The sequence below is a fragment of the Salvelinus fontinalis genome, chromosome 12 (genome assembly GCF_029448725.1).
Source record: "Salvelinus fontinalis isolate EN_2023a chromosome 12, ASM2944872v1, whole genome shotgun sequence".
Taxonomy (NCBI): domain Eukaryota; kingdom Metazoa; phylum Chordata; class Actinopteri; order Salmoniformes; family Salmonidae; genus Salvelinus; species Salvelinus fontinalis.
The window spans coordinates 39,395,249-39,414,561 of record NC_074676.1 but is presented as its reverse complement, the minus strand read 5'-3'; the positions used below and the strand labels follow the sequence as shown (position 1 = coordinate 39,414,561).

The following is a 19,313-nucleotide window of genomic DNA, read 5'->3' as shown; positions in this document are numbered from 1 at the left end:
AGACAAAACAGTGCATGTGTCAAGTTAAAAAAAATATTATTAATCAGTCATGATCTGTGCATGAGTGTGTGTCTTTTGTGTGTGTGTGTGTGTGTGTGTGTGTGTGTGTGTGTGTTATAGACAAGGATGAGTGCCAGTGTATGATAAGCCTATCATATCAAAGTACAGTACATGTGATAAGTGTTCAAAATCAACCCCCTATTTTAAACTTTAACGTCCTTCATGGCTGAATAGAATTACAGAAGAATGGATTTTACTACAGACAGGTCCTGGATCAAAGCCACAGAGCTACACAAATGCCTAATGTAGCAATCATTTATCAGTCCTCTCTCTCTCTTACCCCCCCACTTTAGTTGTCATTTTTAATGAAATATTCAGTCAGCCACCTATCGATGGTGACAACGGTCTGTCAGCATCTGTTCATTTCCATATTTAATCAACCGAGAGGCAATAAAAAATCTGAAAACAACAACAACAAACAAAGGTTAATTAACGGACGATTAACGGACGACTGGTGGGCTGTGGAGGGAACGTTAGTGGAACGTTAGTGGAACGCTCCCCAGCCATCGCCTGCACTTATCTTACTGACACACCTTGTTTCTAGACAGAGAGGGGAAGTGTAGGGGTAGAGAGGGAGAGGATGAAGGAGAGAGAGAGATGGGAGGCAGAGAGAAAGGGGGAGAGAGAGAGATGAAGAGAGAAGGGTGGGAAAGAGAGACAGAAAGGGGAAGGATAAGAGGAAGGGGAACACAGCAAAATAGACAACAGAGCCAAACCAGTGTTGAGAGGAGAGATAGAGAGAGAGAGAGCAGAGGCAAACCAGTGTTTAGAGGAGAGATAGAGAAAGAGAGAGAGAGAGAGAGAGCAGAGGCAAACCAGTGTTTAGAGGAGAGAGAGAGAGAGAGAGAGAGAGAGAGAGAGAGAGAGAGCAGAGGCAAAGCAGTGTTTAGAGGAGAGATAGAGAGAGAGAGAGCAGAGGCAAACCAGTGTTTAGAGGAGAGATAGAGAGAGAGAGAGCAGAGGCAAACCAGTGTTTAGAGGAGAGATAGAGAGAGAGAGAGCAGAGGCAAACCAGTGTTTAGAGGAGAGATAGAGAGAGAGAGAGCAGAGGCAAACCAGTGTTTAGAGGAGAGATAGAGAGAGAGAGAGCAGAGGCAAACCAGTGTTTAGAGGAGAGAGAGAGAGAGAGAGAGAGAGAGAGAGAGAGAGAGAGAGAGAGAGAGAGAGAGAGAGAGAGCAGAGGCAAAGCAGTGTTTAGAGGAGAGATAGAGAGAGAGAGAGCAGAGGCAAACCAGTGTTTAGAGGAGAGATAGAGAGAGAGAGAGCAGAGGCAAACCAGTGTTTAGAGGAGAGATAGAGAGAGAGAGAGCAGAGGCAAACCAGTGTTTAGAGGAGAGATAGAGAGAGAGAGAGCAGAGGCAAACCAGTGTTTAGAGGAGAGATAGAGAGAGAGAGAGCAGAGGCAAACCAGTGTTTAGAGGAGAGATAGAGAGAGAGAGAGCAGAGGCAAACCAGTGTTTAGAGGAGAGAGAGGGAGGGGATCAGAGCCAAACCAGTGTTTAGAGGAGAGAGAGAGAGAGGGAGGGGAACAGAGCCAAACCAGTGTTTAGAGGAGAGAGAGGGAGAGAGAGAGCAGAGGCAAAGCAGTGTTTAGAGGAGAGAGAGAGAGAGAGAGAGAGAGAGAGAGAGAGAGAGAGAGAGAGAGAGAGAGAGAGAGAGAGAGAGAGAGAGAGAGAGAGAGCAGAGGCAAACCAGTGTTTAGAGGAGAGAGAGGGATGGGAACAGAGCCAAACCAGTGTTTAGAGGAGAGAGAGGGGGGGGAACAGAGCCAAACCAGTGTTTAGAGGAGAGAGAGGGAGGGGAACAGAGCCAAACCAGTGTTTAGAGGAGAGAGAGGGGGGGAACAGAGCCAAACCAGTGTTTAGAGGAGAGAGAGGGGGGGGAACAGAGCCAAACCAGTGTTTAGAGGAGAGAGAGGGAGGGGAACAGAGCCAAACCAGTGTTTAGAGGAGAGAGAGGGGGGGAACAGAGCCAAACCAGTGTTTAGAGGAGAGAGAGAGAGGGGAACAGAGCCAAACCAGTGTTTAGAGGAGAGAGAGGGAGAGGAACAGAGCCAAACCAGTGTTTAGAGGAGAGAGAGGGGGGGAACAGAGCCAAACCAGTGTTTAGAGGAGAGAGAGGGAGGGGAACAGAGCCAAACCAGTGTTTAGAGGAGAGAGAGAGAGGGGAACAGAGCCAACCCAGTGTTTAGAGGAGAGAGAGGAAGGGGAACAGAGCCAAACCAGTGTTTAGAGGAGAGAGAGGGAGGGGAACAGAGCCAAACCAGTGTTTAGAGGAGAGAGAGAGAGGGGAACAGAGCCAAACCAGTGTTTAGAGGAGAGAGAGAGAGGGGAACAGAGCCAAACCAGTGTTTAGAGGAGAGAGAGAGAGGGGAACAGAGCCAAACCAGTGTTTAGAGGAGAGAGAGAGAGGGGAACAGAGCCAAACCAGTGTTTAGAGGAGAGAGAGAGAGGGGAACAGAGCCAAACCAGTGTTTAGAGGAGAGAGAGGGAGGGGAACAGAGCCAAACCAGTGTTTAGAGGAGAGAGAGGGAGGGGAACAGAGCCAAACCAGTGTTTAGAGGAGAGAGAGGGAGGGGAACAGAGCCAAACCAGTGTTTAGAGGAGAGAGAGAGAGGGGAACAGAGCCAAACCAGTGTTTAGAGGAGAGAGAGAGAGGGGAACAGAGCCAAACCAGTGTTTAGAGGAGAGAGAGAGAGGGGAACAGAGCCAAACCAGTGTTTAGAGGAGAGAGAGAGAGGGGAACAGAGCCAAACCAGTGTTTAGAGGAGAGAGAGGGAGGGGAACAGAGCCAAACCAGTGTTTAGAGGGGAGAGAGAGAGAGAGAGGGAGGGGAACAGAGCCAAACCAGTGTTTAGAGGAGAGAGAGAGAGGGGAACAGAGCCAAACCAGTGTTTAGAGGAGAGAGAGAGAGGGAACAGAGCCAAACCAGTGTTTAGAGGAGAGAGAGGGAGGGGAACAGAGCCAAACCAGTGTTTAGAGGAGAGAGAGGGAAACAGAGCCAAACCAGTGTTTAGAGGAGAGAGAGAGAGGGGAACAGAGCCAAACCAGTGTTTAGAGGAGAGAGAGAGAGAGGGAGGGGAACAGAGCCAAACCAGTGTTTAGAGGAGAGAGAGAGAGAGGAACAGAGCCAAACCAGTGTTTAGAGGAGAGAGAGAGAGAGGGAGGGGAACAGAGCCAAACCAGTGTTTAGAGGAGAGAGAGGGAGAGGGAGGGGAACAGAGCCAAACCAGTGTTTAGAGGAGAGAGAGGGAGGGAGGGGAACAGAGCCAAACCAGTGTTTAGAGGAGAGAGAGAGAGGGGAACAGAGCCAAACCAGTGTTTAGAGGAGAGAGAGAGAGGGGAACAGAGCCAAACCAGTGTTTAGAGGAGAGAGAGGGAGGGGAACAGAGCCAAACCAGTGTTTAGAGGAGAGAGAGGGAGGGGAACAGAGCCAAACCAGTGTTTAGAGGAGAGAGAGAGAGAGAGGGAGGGAAACAGAGCCAAACCAGTGTTTAGAGGAGAGAGAGAGAGGGGAACAGAGCCAAACCAGTGTTTAGAGGAGAGAGAGAGAGGGAACAGAGCCAAACCAGTGTTTAGAGGAGAGAGAGGGAGGGGAACAGAGCCAAACCAGTGTTTAGAGGAGAGAGAGGGAGGGGAACAGAGCCAAACCAGTGTTTAGAGGAGAGAGAGAGAGGGGAACAGAGCCAAACCAGTGTTTAGAGGAGAGAGAGAGAGGGGAACAGAGCCAAACCAGTGTTTAGAGGAGAGAGAGAGAGAGAGGGAGGGGAACAGAGCCAAACCAGTGTTTATAGGAGAGAGAGAGAGGGGAACAGAGCCAAACCAGTGTTTAGAGGAGAGAGAGAGAGAGGGAGGGGAACAGAGCCAAACCAGTGTTTAGAGGAGAGAGAGGGAGAGGAACAGAGCCAAACCAGTGTTTAGAGGAGAGAGAGGGGGGGGGGGGGAACATAGCCAAACCAGTGTTTAGAGGAGAGAGAGGGAGGGAGGGGAACAGAGCCAAACCAGTGTTTAGAGGAGAGAGAGGGAGAGGAACAGAGCCAAACCAGTGTTTAGAGGAGAGAGAGGGGGGGGGGGGGGAACATAGCCAAACCAGTGTTTAGAGGAGAGAGAGGGAGGGGAACAGAGCCAAACCAGTGTTTAGAGGAGAGAGAGAGGGAGGGGAACAGAGCCAAACCAGTGTTTAGAGGAGAGAGAGGGAGGGGAACAGAGCCAAACCAGTGTTTAGAGGAGAGAGAGGGAGGAGAACAGAGCCAAACCAGTGTTTAGAGGAGAGAGAGAGGGAGGGGAACAGAGCCAAACCAGTGTTTAGAGGAGAGAGAGGGAGGGAGGGGAACAGAGCCAAACCAGTGTTTAGAGGAGAGAGAGGGAGAGGAACAGAGCCAAACCAGTGTTTAGAGGAGAGAGAGGGAGGGAGGGGAACAGAGCCAAACCAGTGTTTAGAGGAGAGAGAGGGAGAGGAACAGAGCCAAACCAGTGTTTAGAGGAGAGAGAGAGAGGGGAACAGAGCCAAACCAGTGTTTAGAAGAGAGAGAGAGAGAGGGGAACAGAGCCAAACCAGTGTTTAGAGGAGAGAGAGGGAAACAGAGCCAAACCAGTGTTTAGAGGAGAGAGAGAGAGGGGAACAGAGCCAAACCAGTGTTTAGAGGAGAGAGAGGGAGGGGAACAGAGCCAAACCAGTGTTTAGAGGAGAGAGAGGGAGGGGAACAGAGCCAAACCAGTGTTTAGAGGAGAGAGAGAGAGAGAGGGAGGGAAACAGAGCCAAACCAGTGTTTAGAGGAGAGAGAGAGAGGGGAACAGAGCCAAACCAGTGTTTAGAGGAGAGAGAGAGAGGGAACAGAGCCAAACCAGTGTTTAGAGGAGAGAGAGGGAGGGGAACAGAGCCAAACCAGTGTTTAGAGGAGAGAGAGGGAGGGGAACAGAGCCAAACCAGTGTTTAGAGGAGAGAGAGAGAGGGGAACAGAGCCAAACCAGTGTTTAGAGGAGAGAGAGAGAGGGGAACAGAGCCAAACCAGTGTTTAGAGGAGAGAGAGAGAGAGAGGGAGGGGAACAGAGCCAAACCAGTGTTTATAGGAGAGAGAGAGAGGGGAACAGAGCCAAACCAGTGTTTAGAGGAGAGAGAGAGAGAGGGAGGGGAACAGAGCCAAACCAGTGTTTAGAGGAGAGAGAGGGAGAGGGAGGGGAACAGAGCCAAACCAGTGTTTATAGGAGAGAGAGGGAGAGGAACAGAGCCAAACCAGTGTTTAGAGGAGAGAGAGGGAGGGAGGGGAACAGAGCCAAACCAGTGTTTAGAGGAGAGAGAGGGAGAGGAACAGAGCCAAACCAGTGTTTAGAGGAGAGAGAGGGGGGGGGGGGGGGAACATAGCCAAACCAGTGTTTAGAGGAGAGAGAGGGAGGGGAACAGAGCCAAACCAGTGTTTAGAGGAGAGAGAGAGGGAGGGGAACAGAGCCAAACCAGTGTTTAGAGGAGAGAGAGGGAGGGGAACAGAGCCAAACCAGTGTTTAGAGGAGAGAGAGGGAGGAGAACAGAGCCAAACCAGTGTTTAGAGGAGAGAGAGAGAGGGGAACAGAGCCAAACCAGTGTTTAGAGGAGACAGAGGGAGGGGAACAGAGCCAAACCAGTGTTTAGAGGAGAGAGAGGGAGGGGAACAGAGCCAAACCAGTGTTTAGAGGAGAGAGAGGGGGGGAACAGAGCCAAACCAGTGTTTAGAGGAGAGAGAGGGAGAGGGAGGGGAACATAGCCAAACCAGTGTTTAGAGGAGAGAGAGGGAGAGGGAGGGGAACAGAGCCAAACCAGTGTTTAGAGGAGAGAGAGGGGGGGGAACAGAGCCAAACCAGTGTTTAGAGGAGAGAGAGGGAGAGGAACAGAGCCAAACCAGTGTTTAGAGGAGAGAGAGGGAGGGGAACAGAGCCAAACCAGTGTTTAGAGGAGAGAGAGAGAGGGGAACAGAGCCAAACCAGTGTTTAGAGGAGAGAGAGGGGGGGGAACAGAGCCAAACCAGTGTTTAGAGGAGAGAGAGGGAGGGGAACAGAGCCAAACCAGTGTTTAGAGGAGAGAGAGGGGGGGGAACAGAGCCAAACCAGTGTTTAGAGGAGAGAGAGAGAGGGGAACAGAGCCAAACCAGTGTTTAGAGGAGAGAGAGGGAGGGGAACAGAGCCAAACCAGTGTTTAGAGGAGAGAGAGGGAGGGGAACAGAGCCAAACCAGTGTTTAGAGGAGAGAGAGGGAGGGGAACAGAGCCAAACCAGTGTTTAGAGGAGAGAGAGGGGGGGAACAGAGCCAAACCAGTGTTTAGAGGAGAGAGAGGGAGAGGAACAGAGCCAAACCAGTGTTTAGAGGAGAGAGAGGGGGGAACAGAGCCAAACCAGTGTTTAGAGGAGAGAGAGGGAGAGGAACAGAGCCAAACCAGTGTTTAGAGGAGAGAGAGGGGGGGGAACAGAGCCAAACCAGTGTTTAGAGGAGAGAGAGGGGGGGGAACAGAGCCAAACCAGTGTTTAGAGGAGAGAGAGAGAGGGGAACAGAGCCAAACCAGTGTTTAGAGGAGAGAGAGGGAGGGGAACAGAGCCAAACCAGTGTTTAGAGGAGAGAGAGGGAGGGGAACAGAGCCAAACCAGTGTTTAGAGGAGAGAGAGGGAGGGGAACAGAGCCAAACCAGTGTTTAGAGGAGAGAGAGGGGGCAACAGAGCCAAACCAGTGTTTAGAGGAGAGAGAGGGAGAGGAACAGAGCCAAACCAGTGTTTAGAGGAGAGAGAGGGGGGAACAGAGCCAAACCAGTGTTTAGAGGAGAGAGAGGGAGAGGAACAGAGCCAAACCAGTGTTTAGAGGAGAGAGAGGGGGGGAACAGAGCCAAACCAGTGTTTAGAGGAGAGAGAGAGAGGGGAACAGAGCCAAACCAGTGTTTAGAGGAGAGAGAGGGAGGGGAACAGAGCCAAACCAGTGTTTAGAGGAGAGAGAGGGAGGGGAACAGAGCCAAACCAGTGTTTAGAGGAGAGAGAGGGAGGGGAACAGAGCCAAACCAGTGTTTAGAGGAGAGAGAGGGGGGGAACAGAGCCAAACCAGTGTTTAGAGGAGAGAGAGGGAGAGGAACAGAGCCAAACCAGTGTTTAGAGGAGAGAGAGGGGGGAACAGAGCCAAACCAGTGTTTAGAGGAGAGAGAGGGAGAGGAACAGAGCCAAACCAGTGTTTAGAGGAGAGAGAGGGGGGGAACAGAGCCAAACCAGTGTTTAGAGGAGAGAGAGAGAGGGGAACAGAGCCAAACCAGTGTTTAGAGGAGAGAGAGAGAGAGAGGGGAACAGAGCCAAACCAGTGTTTAGAGGAGAGAGAGAGAGAGAGGGGAACAGAGCCAAACCAGTGTTTAGAGGAGAGAGAGGGAGGGGAACAGAGCCAAACCAGTGTTTAGAGGAGACAGAGGGAGGGGAACAGAGCCAAACCAGTGTTTAGAGGAGAGAGAGAGGGAGAGGGAGGGGAACATAGCCAAACCAGTGTTTAGAGGAGAGAGAGAGGGAGGGAGAGGAACAGAGCCAAACCAGTGTTTAGAGGAGAGAGAGAGAGAGAGAGAGAGGGGGGAACAGAGCCAAACCAGTGTTTAGAGGAGAGAGAGAGAGGGGAACAGAGCCAAACCAGTGTTTAGAGGAGAGAGAGGGAGGGGAACAGAGCCAAACCAGTGTTTAGAGGAGAGAGAGATCGGGGAACAGAGCCAAACCAGTGTTTAGAGGAGAGAGAGAGAGAGAGGGAGGGGAACAGAGCCAAACCAGTGTTTAGAGGAGAGAGAGGGAGAGGGAGGGGAACAGAGCCAAACCAGTGTTTAGAGGAGAGAGAGGGAGGGGAACAGAGCCAAACCAGTGTTTAGAGGAGAGAGAGAGAGGGGAACAGAGCCAAACCAGTGTTTAGAGGAGAGAGAGAGGGAGAGGGAGGGGAACAGAGCCAAACCAGTGTTTAGAGGAGAGAGAGGGAGGGGGACAGAGCCAAACCAGTGTTTAGAGGAGAGAGAGGGAGGGGAACAGAGCCAAACCAGTGTTTAGAGGAGAGAGAGGGAGGGGAACAGAGCCAAACCAGTGTTTAGAGGAGAGAGAGAGAGGGGAACAGAGCCAAACCAGTGTTTAGAGGAGAGAGAGGGAGGGGAACAGAGCCAAACCAGTGTTTAGAGGAGAGAGAGAGAGGGGAACAGAGCCAAACTAGTGTTTAGAGGAGAGAAAGAGAGAGAGAGAGAGAGGGGAACAGAGCCAAACCAGTGTTTAGAGGAGAGAAAGAGAGAGAGAGAGGGGAACAGAGCCAAACCAGTGTTTAGAGGAGAGAGAGGGAGGGGAACAGAGCCAAACCAGTGTTTAGAGGAGAGAGAGGGAGGGGAACAGAGCCAAACCAGTGTTTAGAGGAGAGAGAGAGAGGGGAACAGAGCCAAACCAGTGTTTAGAGGAGAGAGAGAGAGGGGAACAGAGCCAAACCAGTGTTTAGAGGAGAGAGAGAGAGGGGAACAGAGCCAAACCAGTGTTTAGAGGAGAGAGAGAGAGAGAGAGAGAGGGAGGGGAACAGAGCCAAACCAGTGTTTAGAGGAGAGAGAGGGAGGGGAACAGAGCCAAACCAGTGTTTAGAGGAGAGAGAGGGAGGGGAACAGAGCCAAACCAGTGTTTAGAGGAGAGAGAGGGAGGGGAACAGAGCCAAACCAGTGTTTAGAGGAGAGAGAGGGAGGGGAACAGAGCCAAACCAGTGTTTAGAGGAGAGAGAGGGAGGGGAACAGAGCCAAACCAGTGTTTAGAGGAGAGAGAGAGAGAGAGGGAGGGGAACAGAGCCAAACCAGTGTTTAGAGGAGAGAGAGGGAGGGGAACAGAGCCAAACCAGTGTTTAGAGGAGAGAGAGGGAGGGGAACAGAGCCAAACCAGTGTTTAGAGGAGAGAGAGAGAGAGAGGGAGGGGAACAGAGCCAAACCAGTGTTTAGAGGAGAGAGAGGGAGGGGAACAGAGCCAAACCAGTGTTTAGAGGAGAGAGAGAGGGAGAGGAACAGAGCCAAACCAGTGTTTAGAGGAGAGAGAGACAGGGGAACAGAGCCAAACCAGTGTTTAGAGGAGAGAGAGAGAGGGGAACAGAGCCAAACCAGTGTTTAGAGGAGAAAGAGAGAGGGGAACAGAGCCAAACCAGTGTTTAGAGGAGAGAGAGGGAGGGGAACAGAGACAAACCAGTGTTTAGAGGAGAGAGAGAGAGGGGAACAGAGCCAAACCAGTGTTTAGAGGAGAGAGAGAGGGGAACAGAGCCAAACCAGTGTTTAGAGGAGAGAGAGAGAGGGGAACAGAGCCAAACCAGTGTTTAGAGGAGAGAGAGAGAGAGAGAGAGGGAGGGGAACAGAGCCAAACCAGTGTTTAGAGGAGAGAGAGGGAGGGGAACAGAGCCAAACCAGTGTTTAGAGGAGAGAGAGGGAGGGGAACAGAGCCAAACCAGTGTTTAGAGGAGAGAGAGGGCCAGGGTAACAGAGCCAAACCAGTGTTTAGAGGAGAGAGAGGGAGGGGAACAGAGCCAAACCAGTGTTTAGAGGAGAGAGAGGGAGGGGAACAGAGCCAAACCAGTGTTTAGAGGAGAGAGAGAGAGAGAGGGAGGGGAACAGAGCCAAACCAGTGTTTAGAGGAGAGAGAGACAGGGGAACAGAGCCAAACCAGTGTTTAGAGGAGAAAGAGAGAGGGGAACAGAGCCAAACCAGTGTTTAGAGGAGAGAGAGGGAGGGGAACAGAGCCAAACCAGTGTTTAGAGGAGAAAGAGAGAGGGGAACAGAGCCAAACCAGTGTTTAGAGGAGAAAGAGAGAGGGGAACAGAGCCAAACCAGTGTTTAGAGGAGAAAGAGAGAGGGGAACAGAGCCAAACCAGTGTTTAGAGGAGAGAGAGAGGGAGAGGAACAGAGCCATACCAGTATTTAGAGCAGAGAGAGGGGAAATGTCTTCCTTTGTTAGAGATGGAATCCCCAGAAGGGGGAAACCGCACCACTGTCCCCACCACCATGGCAGCAGTACATATCATTTTTTATTTATTTAATTGAACCTTTATTTAACTAGGCAAGTCAGTTAAGAACAAATTCTTATTTACAACGACAGCCTACCCGGTTAAACCCTAACCCGGACGACGCTGGGCCAATAGTGCGCCACCCTATGGGACTCCCAAACACGGCCGGTTATGATACAGCCTGGAATCGAACCAGAGTCTGTAGTGACACCTCTAGCACTGAGATGCAGTGCCTTAGACCGCTGCGCCACTCGGAAGCCTGAGTGACTCTGGATAAGAGCGTCTGATCAATGACGTATGTAAAAGCCAGAGAGGTAGGTAGGTAGAGAGAGAGAGAGATGGATAGAGGAGAGAGACAGCAAAAGAGAGAGGGGGCAGAGAGAGATTGAGTCAGACAGTAATTGCTGGGTGTCCTGGGTGGCGTGTGTGTGTGTGTTTGTGTTTGGTGTAATCAGCACCAGGCAGCTAGTCCAGTCTAACAGCCCAGTCTAACAGTCCAGTCTAACAGCCCAGTCTAACAGCCCAGTCTAACAGTCCAGTGTAACAGCCCAGTCTAACAGTCCAGTGTAACAGTCCAGTGTAACAGTCCAGTGTAACAGCCCAGTCTAACAGCCCAGTCTAACAGTCCAGTCTAACAGTCCAGTCTAACAGTCCAGTCTAACAGTCCAGTCTAATAGGCCAGTCTAACAGCCCAGTCTAATAGCCCAGTCTAATAGCCCAGTCTAACAGCCCAGTGTAACAGTCCAGTGTAACAGTCCAGTCTAACAGCCCAGTCTAACAGTCCAGTCTAATAGCCCAGTCTAACAGTCCAGTCTAACAGTCCAGTCTAACAGTCCAGTCTAATAGCCCAGTCTAACAGTCTAGTCTAATAGCCCAGTCTAACAGTCCAGTCTAATATCCCAGTCTAACAGTCCAGTCTAACAGTCCAGTCTAACAGCCCAGTCTAATAGCCCAGTCTAATAGCCCAGTCTAACAGTCCAGTCTAACAGTCCAGTCTAATAGCCCAGTCTAACAGTCCAGTCTAACAGTCCAGTCTAACAGTCCAGTCTAACAGTCCAGTGTAACAGCCCAGTCTAACAGTCCAGTGTAACAGTCCAGTGTAACAGCCCAGTCTAACAGTCCAGTCTAACAGTCCAGTCTAACAGTCCAGTCTAACAGTCTAGTCTAATAGCCCAGTCTAACAGTCCAGTCTAACAGTCCAGTCTAACAGTCCAGTCTAAGAGTCCAGTCTAAGAGTCCAGTCTAACAGTCCAGTCTAACAGTCCAGTCTAACAGTCCAGTGCTGAGGCTGCTGGAGCCGGACTGATGAAGCAGCATTAACATAAAGGCCTGGGATTATTTGACCAAACTGCCAACCGGCTGCACCAAGCTGATAACCACACAGTGTCCGGACGGTAGTGTGTGTGCACTTGCACACGCACACACACACGGCAGTATCTACTAATGCACACACATACGGTACACATTAGGTACACACACACACACACTGCTAAACACAGAAACATACAGGTTTTTCAAGAATGTATATTTGAAAAATGTATGATTTTATTTACATCTCTTATCAGGAAACATTTATTTGATGGATGTAAAATAATAGGCAATTAAAAAGCATAATGTGGTTACATTGGGTGATGGGTGTCATCACGTTTGATAACTGATACTTCATTTGACCATACAGAGGTGTGTGTGTGTGTGTGTGTGTGTGTGTGTATATATATATATATATACTGTAAGGACCGATGCTGGCGACGAGAAGCAAGTACAGGGAGTGAACATTTAATGGAAAACGGACATCAAACAAAACAAGAACAGCGTCTGGATGGGGGGAACAAAACGACATGAAGACAATAATGCTGACACAGGGAACCAACTGAGGAACAGACAGATATAGAGGGGCAATCAACAAAGTAATGGAGTCCAGGTGTGTCCAAGGAGCACTGATTCGCGTAATGATGGTGACAGGTGTCCGTAATGAAGGGCAGCCTGGCGCCCTCGAGCGCCAGAGAGGAGAAGCGGGAGCAGGCGTGCTTTTGGAAAGTATTCAGACTCCTTGACTTTTTCAACATTTTGTTATGTTACAGCCTTGTTCTAAAATGTATTAAATATTTTTTCCTCATCAATCTACACACGATAACCCATAATGACAAAGTGAAAACAGTTTTTTCTCAAATTTTTGCAAATGTATTAATAAAAAACAGAAATACCTTATTTACATACGTATTCAGACCTTTTGCTATGAGACTCCAAATTGAGCTCAGGTGCATCCTGTTTCCGTTGATCATCCTTGAGATGTTTCTACAACTTTATTGAAGTCCACTTGCGGTACATTCAATTGATTGGACATGATTTGGAAAGGCACACATCTGTCTATATAAGGTCCCACAGTTGAAAGTTCATGTCAGAGCAAAAACCAAGCCATGAGGTCGAAGGAATTGTCCATAGAGCTCCGAGACAGGATTGTGTCGAGGCACAGATCTGTAGAAGTGTACCAAAACATTTATACAGCATTGAAGTGCCCCAAAAACACAGTGGCCTCAATCATTCTTAAATGGAAGAAGTTTGGAACCACCAAGACTCTTCCTAGAGCTGCCGGCCCGGCCAAACTGAGCAATCAGGGGAGAAGGGCCTTGGTCAGGGAGGTGACCAAGAACCCGATGGTCACTCTGACAGAGCTCCAGAGTTCCTCTGTGGAGATGGGAGAACCTTCCAGAAGGACAACCATCTCTGCAGCACTCCACCAATAGGGCCTTTATGGTAGAGTGGCCAGACGGAAGCCACTCCTCAGCAAAAGGCACATGAAAGCCCGCTTGGACTTTGCCAAAAAGGCACCTAAAGGTCTCCAGACCATGAGAAACAAGATTATCTGGTCTGATGAAACTAAGATGGAACTCTTTGGCCTGAATGCCAAGCGTCACATCTGGAGGAAACCTGGCACCATCCCTACGGTGAAGCATGGTGGTGGCAGCATCATGCTGTGGGGATGTTTTTCAGTGGCAGGGACTTGGAGACTAGTCAGGATCAAAGGAAAGATAAACAGAGCAAAGTACAGAGAAATCCTTGATGAAAACCTGCTTTAGAGTACTTGGGACCTTAGACCAGGGTCGAAAGTTCACCTTCCAAAAGGACAGCGACCCTAAGCACACAGCCAAGACAACACAGGAGTGGCTTCAGGACAAGTCTCTGAATGTCCTTGAGTGGCCCAGCCAGAGCACGGACTTGAACCCAATTGAAAATCTCTAGAGAGACCTGAAATTAGCTGTGCATCGATGCTCTCCATCCAACCTGACAGAGCTTGAGAGGATCTGCAGAGAAGAATGGGAGAAACTCCCCAAATACAGGTGTGCCAAGCTTGTAGCGTCAAACTCAAGAAAACACGAGGCTGTAATCGCTGCCGAAGGTGCTTCAGTTAAGTACGTAGTAAAGGGTCTGAATACTTATGTAAATGTAATATATATAATTTTTTTTATACATTTGCAAACATTTCTAAAAAACATTTTTTGCTTTGTCATTATGGGGTATTGTGTATAGATTGATAAGGGCGATTTTTTTTATTTATTCCATTTTAGAATAAGGCTGCCACATAACAAGATGTGGAAAGAGTAAAGGGGTCTGAATACTTTCCCGAATGCAATGTATGTATATATTGTGTGTCTCTGTGTGTATGTGTTCCATGTGTGAACCTGGAGAATGATCTGTGTGAACCTGGAGAATGATCTGTGTGAACCTGGAGAATGATCTGTGTGAACCTGGAGAACGATCTGTATGTACCCGGAGAACGATCTGTGTACCTGGAGAATGATCTGTGTGAACCTGGAGAATGATCTGTGTGAACCTGGAGAATGATCTGTATGTACCCGGAGAACGATCTGTGTACCTGGAGAATGATCTGTGTGAACCTGGAGAATGATCTGTAGGTACCTGGAGAATGATCTGTGTGAACCTGGAGAATGATCTGTGTACCTGGAGAATGATCTGTGTACCTGGAGAATGATCTGTGTACCTGGAGAATGATCTGTGTACCTGGAGAATGATCTGTGTACCTGGAGAATGATGCTGCCGTAGGCATTCTTCAGCATGGTGACTACATCCCCATGGGACAGGCCTTCCAGAGACTGGGAGTTGATACTCACGATCCTATCACCCACCTGGAGGAGAGTGAGTGAGAGAGAGAGAGAGACACACACACACACACACACACACACACACACACACACACACACACACACACACACACACACACACACACACACACACACACACACACACGCCAGGGTGAGCCATCACAAACAGTAAGGGGATTCTAGGACACTCTGATGTGGGTTCTCTCGCACGCACACACACATACGCGCACACACACGCACACACCTTGAGCCGGTGCGTCTTGGCTGCGACCCCGTTGGCCTGGATCATGGCCAGGAAGATGGGGATATCCCCCAGAGGACTGTCCTTCCCCCCAGCTATACTGATCCCCAATGCATCAGTAGGACCCTGAGAGATCGTCAATGCTATTATCATGATTAATAAAACACTGGTATAGAAGAGGTAGTTGTGATTGTTGTCATCATTTTCATGCCAATAAAGAAAGCTTCTAGAGTTGAATTGGCAGAGTATACAGTATAGTCTATAGAGATAAATGTGCATATTATGAGTAGTTTAAACCAACTAAACATAACTGGAGACAGCTCAACTTACCCTTGTGATCTCCACAGTGCGTATCCCTGTTTCTGCAGCTACGACAAACCCAGAAAGGGAAAAAGATGAGGACGGGAAACTAACTGTGTGTAATTCCAGTCCGGGCAGTTTCTGAACCTTTTCCTACAGTTACACTCTCTGGTACTACTCTCTGTGGAAAGGGTCTGGTACTACTCTCTGTGGAAAGGGACTGGTACTACTCTCTGTGGAAAGGGACTGGTACTACTCTCTGTGGAAAGGGACTGGTACTACTCTCTGTGGAAAGGGACTGGTACTACTCTCTGTGGAAATTGACTGGTACTACTCTCTGTGGAAAGGGACTGGTACTACTCTCTGTGGAAAGGGACTGGTACTACTCTCTGTGGAAAGGGTCTGGTACTACTCTCTGTGGAAAGGGTCTGGTACTACTCTCTGTGGAAAGGGACTGGTCCTACTCTCTGTGGAAAGGGACTGGTACTACTCTCTGTGGAAAGGGACTGGTGCTACTCTCTGTGGAAAGGGTCTGATACTACTCTCTGTGGAAAGGGTCTGGTACTACTCTCTGTGGAAAGGGTCTGGTACTACTCTCTGTGGAAAGGGACTGGTACTACTCTCTGTGGAAAGGGTCTGGTACTACTCTCTGTGGAAAGGGTCTGGTACTACTCTCTGTGGAAAGGGACTGGTACTACTCTCTGTGGAAAGGGACTGGTACTACTCTCTGTGGAAAGGGTTCGGTCCTACTCTCTGTGGAAAGGGACTGGTACTACTCTCTGTGGAAAGGGACTGGTACTACTCTCTGTGGAAAGGGACTGGTACTACTCTCTGTGGAAAGGGTCTGGTACTACTCTCTGTGGAAAGGGACTGGTACTACTCTCTGTGGAAAGGGTCTGGTACTACTCTCTGTGGAAAGGGTCTGGTACTACTCTCTGTGGAAAGGGACTGGTACTACTCTCTGTGGAAAGGGTCTGGTACTACTCTCTGTGGAAAGGGTACGGTACTACTCTCTGTGGAAATTGACTGGTACTACTCTCTGTGGAAAGGGTCTGGTACTACTCTCTGTGGAAAAGGTTGGTACTACTCTCTGTGGAAAGGGACTGGTACTACTCTCTGTGGAAAAGGTTGGTACTACTCTCTGTGGAAATTGACTGGTACTACTCTCTGTGGAAAGGGACTGGTACTACTCTCTGTGGAAAGGGACTGGTACTACTCTCTGTGGAAAGGGACTGGTACTACTCTCTGTGGAAAGGGTCTGGTACTACTCTCTGTGGAAAGGGTCTGGTACTACTCTCTGTGGAAAGGGACTGGTACTACTCTCTGTGGAAAGGGTCTGGTACTACTCTCTGTGGAAAGGGACTGGTACTACTCTCTGTGGAAAGGGACTGGTACTACTCTCTGTGGAAAGGGACTGGTACTACTCTCTGTGGAAAGGGACTGGTACTACTCTCTGTGGAAAGGGTCTGGTACTACTCTCTGTGGAAAGGGTCTGGTACTACTCTCTGTGGAAAGGGACTGGTACTACTCTCTTTGGAAAGGGACTGGTACTACTCTCTGTGGAAAAGGACTGGTACTACTCTCTGTGGAAAGGGACTGGTACTACTCTCTGTGGAAAGGGTCTGGTACTACTCTCTGTGGAAAGGGTCTGGTACTACTCTCTGTGGAAAGGGTCTGGTACTACTCTCTGTGGAAAGGGACTGGTACTACTCTCTGTGGAAAGGGACTGGTATTACTCTCTGTGGAAAGGGACTGGTACTACTCTTTGTGGAAATTGACTGGTACTACTCTCTGTGGAAAGGGACTGGTACTACTCTCTGTGGAAAGGGTCTGGTACTACTCTCTGTGGAAAGGGTCTGGTACTACTCTCTGTGGAAAGGGACTGGTATTACTCTCTGTGGAAAGGGTCTGGTACTACTCTCTGTGGAAAGGGACTGGTACTACTCTCTGTGGAAAGGGTCTGGTACTACTCTCTGTGGAAAGGGTCTGATACTACTCTCTGTGGAAAGGGTCTGGTACTACTCTCTGTGGAAAGGGTCTGGTACTACTCTCTGTGGAAAGGGTCTGGTACTACTCTCTGTGGAAAGGGACTGGTACCACTCTCTGTGGAAAGGGACTGGTACTACTCTCTGTGGAAAGGGACTGGTACTACTCTCTGTGGAAAGGGTCTGGTATTACTCTCTGTGGAAAGGGTCTGGTACTACTCTCTGTGGAAGGGGGCTGGTACTACTCTCTGTGGAAAGGGACTGGTACTACTCTCTGTGGAAAGGGACTGGTACTACTCTCTGTGGAAAGGGACTGGTACTACTCTCTGTGGAAAGGGACTGGTACTACTCTCTGTGGAAAGGGACTGGTACTACTCTCTGTGGAAAGGGACTGGTACTACTCTCTGTGGAAAGGGTCTGGTACTACTCTCTGTGGAAAGGGACTGGTACTACTCTCTGTGGAAAGGGTCCGGTCCTACTCTCTGTGGAAAGGGTCTGGTACTACTCTCTGTGGAAAGGGTCTGGTACTACTCTCTGTGGAAAGGGTCTGGTACTACTCTCTGTGGAAAGGGACTGGTACTACTCTCTGTGGAAAGGGACTGGTACTACTCTCTGTGGAAAAGATTGGTACTACTCTCTGTGGAAAGGGACTGGTACTACTCTCTGTGGAAAGGGACTGGTACTACTCTCTGTGGAAAGGGTCTGGTACTACTCTCTGTGGACAGGGTCTGGTACTACTCTCTGTGGAAAGGGACTGGTACTACTCTCTGTGGAAAGGGTCTGGTACTACTCTCTGTGGAAAGGGTCTGGTACTACTCTCTGTGGAAAGGGACTGGTACTACTCTCTGTGGAAAGGTACTGGTATTACTCTCTGTGGAAAGGGACTGGTACTACTCTCTGTGGAAAGGGTCTGGTACTACTCTCTGTGGAAAGGGACTGGTATTACTCTCTGTGGAAAGGGTCTGGTACTACTCTCTGTGGAAAGGGACTGGTATTACTCTCTGTGGAAAGGGTCTGGTACTACTCTCTGTGGAAAGGGACTGGTACTACTCTCTGTGGAAAGGGACTGGTACTACTCTCTGTGGAAAGGGTCTGGTACTACTCTCTGTGGAAAGGGTCTGGTACTACTCTCTGTGGAAAGGGACTGGTATTACTCTCTGTGGAAAGGGTCTGGTACTACTCTCTGTGGAAAGGGACTGGTATTACTCTCTGTGGAAAGGGTCTGGTACTACTCTCTGTGGAAAGGGACTGGTACTACTCTCTGTGGAAAGGGACTGGTACTACTCTCTGTGGAAAGGGTCTGGTACTACTCTCTGTGGAAAGGGACTGGTACTACTCTCTGTGGAAAGGGACTGGTACTACTCTCTGTGGAAAGGGACTGGTACTACTCTCTGTGGAAAGGGACTGGTACTACTTTACCTGCACTCTGTGATGATGTCATGCCCACCGTCATTGGCTTCCTGATGTTATTGAGGAGCTGAGAGGTGGAAGGGGTGGAGTTTAGCGGGAGGTGTGGCGTGACGATTGTACTGTTGGCACTCACGTGACTCATCTGCTGGAGAGAGGGAGGGGGAACAACGCTATGATCCAGTCAGGAGAGAACACACACACACTGAGGCATGCTGCCCGGTGGCGGTAAGTTTGGCTGGGTGGCTGAGTGTGAGTGAGTGACATACAGGTGACACCAGAAGAAGCCTGCTAAACATTCATCAGATGGACATTTTGTCTTCCATGCATGTGATGAATGGAGAGAAGGAGAGACAGGGGTATTAATGACACAGTAGCCAGGGTCAGTCGCTGACTGAGCTTCAGCATGCAAGCTCCCAGGCAGCGGGGGTGACAATGGGCGCGCACACACGCACGCACGCACGCACGCACGCACACACACACACACACACACACACACACACACACACACACACACACACACACACCTGGCTTCCCTGGGAGGTACGTCTGGAAGAGATCCAGGAGGCAGCCTTCAGTCGACCCAGCTCTAGGAGCACCACCACCCTGGCACACTGCAGAGGCACAGGTAGCGCACAGCACGTAACTACCAGAGCAGAGCAGCTAGGGACTGGCCTTACAGTGTTCACTTCCTACTGCACTAATGTCTGCTGGCATAGGACTGCAACCTGGTAGGATCTCCACTTCCATGTTTACTACTGAGGACAGGACATGCACTTCAACCTGACAGGATCTCCATATCATAGGTTGCGTCCTAAATGGTAACCTATCCCCTACAATAGTGCCATTTGATACTCAGACATAGTGCACTACTTTAGACACAACCCAACCCGAGTAGTGCAGCGGTCTAAGGCTTCACTACAGACCCTGGTTCGATCCCGGGCTGTATCGCGACCGGCCGTGATCGGGAGTCCCATGGGGACTAAGGGAGGGCTTGGCCGGGGTAGGCTGTCATTGTGAATAAGAATTTGTTCTTAACTGATTTGCCTAGTTAAATAAAGGTTCAAATAAATAATACAAAATAAAGAACCTTATTTGACAAGTGCACAGGATAAAGTGCTACTATATACCTCAGCACTGTAAATGTAGTGTACACCACTGTAGCACACAAAGCACCCACTTTAGAAGAACTCCACATAGTAAAGAACTGTAGCCAAACCAA

General features: G+C 49.7%; 1 protein-coding gene across 4 annotated transcripts in view; it reads right to left on the bottom strand.

Moving 5' to 3' along the window:
• Positions 1 to 19,313, bottom strand: part of LOC129867382 (inaD-like protein) — a 53,108-nt gene that overhangs the window by 8,381 nt on the left and 25,414 nt on the right. Inside the window, exons 10-14 of one of the 4 annotated variants that reach the window (XM_055940745.1) lie at positions 18,619 to 18,705; positions 18,104 to 18,239; positions 14,730 to 14,767; positions 14,403 to 14,525; positions 14,078 to 14,182 (exon numbers count right to left, since the gene is read on the bottom strand). In XM_055940745.1, coding sequence (XP_055796720.1) covers positions 14,078 to 14,182; positions 14,403 to 14,525; positions 14,730 to 14,767; positions 18,104 to 18,239; positions 18,619 to 18,705 — 489 coding nt within the window. Of the gene's footprint in view, positions 1 to 14,057; positions 14,183 to 14,402; positions 14,526 to 14,729; positions 14,768 to 18,103; positions 18,240 to 18,618; positions 18,706 to 19,313 lie in introns of all 4 variants that reach the window. The other 3 variants (XM_055940747.1, XM_055940746.1, XM_055940748.1) reach the window with 3 other exon arrangements.